The sequence below is a fragment of the Penaeus vannamei genome, chromosome 26 (genome assembly GCF_042767895.1).
Source record: "Penaeus vannamei isolate JL-2024 chromosome 26, ASM4276789v1, whole genome shotgun sequence".
NCBI lineage: Eukaryota > Metazoa > Arthropoda > Malacostraca > Decapoda > Penaeidae > Penaeus > Penaeus vannamei.
Window position 1 is genome coordinate 35,070,691 of NC_091574.1, and position 5,000 is coordinate 35,075,690.

At 33.6% G+C, this 5,000-nt stretch overlaps 2 protein-coding genes across 2 annotated transcripts in view; both read right to left on the reverse strand.

Moving 5' to 3' along the window:
- Positions 1 to 814: 814 nt before the first annotated feature.
- On the reverse strand, positions 815 to 1,623 carry LOC113811843 (uncharacterized). Its single transcript, XM_027363693.2, has 2 exons — positions 1,570 to 1,623; positions 815 to 1,432 (listed from the first exon to the last, which is right to left on the reverse strand). The coding sequence occupies exons 1-2, from the start codon at positions 1,576 to 1,578 to the stop codon at positions 914 to 916; spliced, it is 528 nt and encodes a 175-aa protein (XP_027219494.2). The 5' UTR covers positions 1,579 to 1,623; the 3' UTR covers positions 815 to 913.
- A 3,182-nt stretch (positions 1,624 to 4,805) lies between these two features.
- LOC138866577 (PE-PGRS family protein PE_PGRS18-like) overlaps positions 4,806 to 5,000 on the reverse strand; it is an 813-nt gene continuing 618 nt past the window's right edge. The window contains exon 2 of the mRNA XM_070139692.1: positions 4,806 to 5,000. This exon is cut by the window's right edge and continues 430 nt beyond it. Within this exon, the coding sequence (XP_069995793.1) occupies positions 4,819 to 5,000 (182 nt within the window). The 3' untranslated portion in view covers positions 4,806 to 4,818.

The following is a 5,000-nucleotide window of genomic DNA, read 5'->3' on the forward strand; positions in this document are numbered from 1 at the left end:
ATAGATAGGTAGATAGATATACAGATAGCTAAACCAATAGATAGATGCTTTACTAAAACTTTCCCTTCAGAGGACTATTTAATATTTCGGCCGATTGACTTTTCATGACAGCATCGGTGTCATCGCTCTACCGTTGTCAGTGGCATAACACAAACAGAAATTAATTGGCATATAAACACCCTTTTCATAGTTTTGTATGATTCATTTGAGTTACTTTATTTAATGTTTGATGACCCTGCACTTTCTCATCCTGTAAAAGGTATCAGTATGGACTTTCAAACTTTGCAAATTTGAAGCATGACAAGCGAAATCTGGAACGATAAACTCACAGTTGTTCTAACACTTTTTTTTAAACATCGGGATATACTTTGTTCCACAATGATGAAGCCAAACGTTTGGGAAGAGAGGGTACCAGCAACTGCAGAATATCATGGTAACAAAAGAATATTGTACATACAGCTACCATAATAAACCACGTAAGTACTCTAAAGTACTGTCTAATGGAAGAAAAAAAAACTTGGCTACAGGACTACAAGATGTTTCGGACATGCAACATCAGTCTGTAGCTGGTTTAGCAAGTTCAGCTTTAGAATGACTGGTTAATATTCGTGAGCAAGTATAAGGGTTGCTTTCTTGGCCAAGTAAGATGGATCCAGCAGAGATGTAAACCATCCTACAAACTGGTCTTTGATTCATATCCGAACAAAATTGTCATAGATTATAGTTCTTAGATTCTGTTATAAAGTTGACTCTTTGCGGTATCTGTTTACATCCACGATTTATAAACTTCTTCAAATCAAACCAGATCTATATAAAAACATTTTATTTTACAAACATTTTGGAGTGCGCTTCATTGCGGTAGGTGGATGCCCTCGATGCAGCAACATCACGGTAGCTCCAGCTGCATAAAGTTTTAGTGGTTTGGTGAGCTGTATTCGCTAACAGGGGGGCTGACGTGGGCTACTTCGCTGGGCCCAGAGTACTCCTCTTCAACGACTGGAACGGGTGCAACGGGAGCCACGGGGGCAACCGGGGCAACGTCAATAATTGGACCACTGTATTCCTCTTCAACGGTGACAACAGGCGCAACAGGACCAGTGCTTGGTCCGGCATATTCCTCTTCAACGGTAACAACAGGGCCAACGGGGCCTGTGCTTGGCCCAGAGTACTCCTGTCCAACAGCGCCGCCGCCAAAGCCTCCAGCAGCGCCTCCGGAGAAACCTCCAGCACCGCCTCCAATAGCACTAGCAGGAAGGTTTCCGCTGCCGACGAAAACGGCCGGGAAAACGCTTCCTGCTCCTCCTGCGCCGCCGGCGTGGCCCCCTGCGCCTCTAAGATCGATGTCCAAACCAGAGTCGCCTCCGGCACTGTATCCTGGCAGCTTCGCAGCGGACACCATGCACACCATAACCAGCACAGATACGCCTCGCAGCTGTTGGTAACAACATTAGTCAGCTTAATAGATACTTTAAGAGAGTCAAAACACCCATATGCACATGTATAACTCAAATAAAAATTGATTAAAATCTTATCCACAATTTAAATGGTGATAACGAGATCTTTTCTCACCATATTCATGACTGAAGGTTTGCTTTGCTTTTGTAAGAGAGGAAAAACAGACACAAATGAAGTGTGGGACTGTCTGAGCTGGCCTGGTATTTATAGGCCTACCCGTCTGTACTTTTAGCACAAGGTCAAGTAGATGCAAGATTTCACTTCTGCTTTTGAACGACTTCGACGAAAAATTATAACAGCAATTTCCTGATACGAAATAGTCATCGAATGAATCAATGAATGTTTCCATACAATTATTTTAGAGGCACGGAGAGTACCTTATAGTAGAATTGCAACAGCACATTCTTTTGTTTTTATGAAATATTTATAGATGTACATGCAAAATTATACTTTATCTACATCTGCAGTGAATTTATGGTTTAATCTATTTATGAGTATATATATATTGGAAATAAATATGTATGCATGCGTTTCTCTCTTTTTCTGTTGATATGTTCGTGTGTGTGTGCTTGCGCTTCTCAATCATTGGGTACGGGAGTAAAACTTGTAGAAAGGTAAAAGATCAACGAATATTCTTCGTAGACATTAGTAAGGGAGAGAAAGTAAAAATAGAAATAAATAATAAAAAAGGTGGCATAAAGTACCTGAAGGTCTGGACTAATTAGCGTCGTAAATGTTATTTTCGTTTGTCCTTTTCCAATTTTGAATGACCAACGAAATAAGATTTTCTGATGCTTAGTACTATACTTGCCAAATGAATATATATATATATATATATATATATATATATATATATATATATATATATATATATATGTGTGTGTGTGTGTGTGTGTGTGTGTGTGTATTTGACGCAAAATACCATCTGGTTTTACGCCCGTGACCCTGCCTTGGTTGGGAGCTTTCTTGGTGACTTTTTTTCTTTGATTTATCGATCTATTTGGTCTTTAATTAGTTTTGTGTGTTTATTTAATTGGTTACTTAAGTGTGTGTGTTTATATATATATATATATATATATATATATATATATATATATATATATATATATATGTATATATATGCGCATGTACTTTACATATGTGCTGCCATGTGTGTATATGGGTATATATATAAGTTTAGAGAGCAATACAATTTTAAGTTGACACGTCAGGCATTATTTTGCTTTCGAATACTACTTTTGAAGGTCATTCATAAAAACTTGTTTCATTTCACTCTCAGTATCACCACAAAAAAAATATTAATTTATCTTGAAAATCAATACTAATCACATTCATTGTTATATTTCTATCGCCTGATTGTGTAAATTGCTCCTAGCATTACATTAAAACACTAAATAAAGAAAAAAATATTGGTTATTCAGAATTAACTTGCCCTATTCCTTGAACATTTTAATTATGTTACTATTATTATTACGTGTTATTTTCCAGTTTATTGTTAATGCCATAATTAATATTATATGTATATTATCATTATTATCATTTAGTTTTCATTTTCTCTTTCATCTTAATTTTTTCATTTTCATTTTCATTTCAATTAATGTGTACATATTATCTCAGTGTTAACGTTATTTCATTATCACTGTTATGCTCATTAGTATTACCAATTTAAATTCTGTTACTACTAATATTTTCTCTTTTGACTCACTCTTTTGATTCACTAGTACACACACATATGTACACAAAACACACAAATACATTTATACGTATACATAAATACATATATATGTGTGTGTGTGTGTGTGTGTGCGTGCATGTATATATATATATATATATATATATATATATATATATATATATATATATATATATATATATATATATATATATATATATATATATATATATATATATATATATATATATATATATATATATATATAGATAGATAGATAGATAGATAGATATGATATATATGCATATATATGTACATATAAATGTATTTATATATATATATGTATATATAAATGTATATATGTAGATATGTATATATATGTATACAAATATGTATATATACATATATATATATATATATATATATATATATATATATATATATGTATATATATGTATATATATGTATACAAATATGTATATATATTTATATATATGTATATATGTATATATATTTACACATATATGGACAACAAGCAAAATCTAAACGAATGCTGATCAAAAGAACTATATCGTCTGGGATCCTGTGATGAATAGAGAGAGAACTAATGTCACAAAAGGTCGAGTAACAGAACTGACACTTGACTCGGTGCATTTCTCTTCAAGGGGAACGGTGCAACAGTATCATCGGCCCATTATAAATTGGCCTTTTATGATCCCGTGTCACAGCAGCGCCGCTTAAGCCTCTAGCAGCCAAGCGCGACAGACACACACACTCTCACACGCTTATATATAGGTAAATATATAAGAATTTATATTTGTAAACATCTTCAAGGAGAGGGGAATAATAGAACGTGATGTTTTGAGTCTGATGATGAATCGCACACGTACACAGACTAGACAACGTTACACAGTTTGAAAGACATGAATATTCTGTTTATACCTTACCATGAAAAACTAAACATTTGAGCACTTGTACATTTAAGTACTTTGGTGTTTAAATGAAGCAGGTTTTGTTCCCTCACTGTATCATATAGTAGGAAACGAAACACAAAGAAATGCACTATACTTCATGTATACTACTGTATTTTCCTTAAACCCTATTTATCATCATTTCTTATGACAGCATTTTTAACTAGCACCACCATCAAACAATATATTTATCAAATATTTTTAAATTTGTCAAATCTGAATATGTGTACAGGTTTCAATGCTGAATTACAGATTTAGTGTTCAGACTTAATATTTCCATTCATTCGATTTTTTTTCCTCGATGCTAATATTAATACAAACACATATTTCAATCTTCCTACAGATTTCAGTGTCGAGATTAGTATTTTGTAATATTCATCATATATTAGATTCATTACATATCTACATTTTCTAAGATGTCTTAACGCAGGGATTATCTTATTATACTCCTTGCTTTATATCATTATCATTCCCATCGTTATTGCCACTGACTTTTTTTTTTTTTTATCAACTACGGACTTCAGGGTATTTAATATTTATTCATGTATGTAGATATGTATGCATATATATATATATATATATATATATATATATATATATATATATATATATATATATATATATATATTAGTAAAGGAAAGCCTGTTTATGGCATTGATAGTACTATATCTAATAAAAAAGTATTTATTGAATGTATACTAGTTCCGACAGGATAAAGCTTTAGTGGTTTGGCGAGATGTATTCGCTAACAGGGGGGCTGACGTGGGCGACTTCGTTTGGCCCAGTGTATTCCTCATCAACGGTTGGAACAGGGACAACGGGAGCGCTGTATTCTTCGTCAACGGTCACAACAGGAGAGACGGCAGCAACGGGGCCAGCCTCGATACTTGGCCCAGTGTACT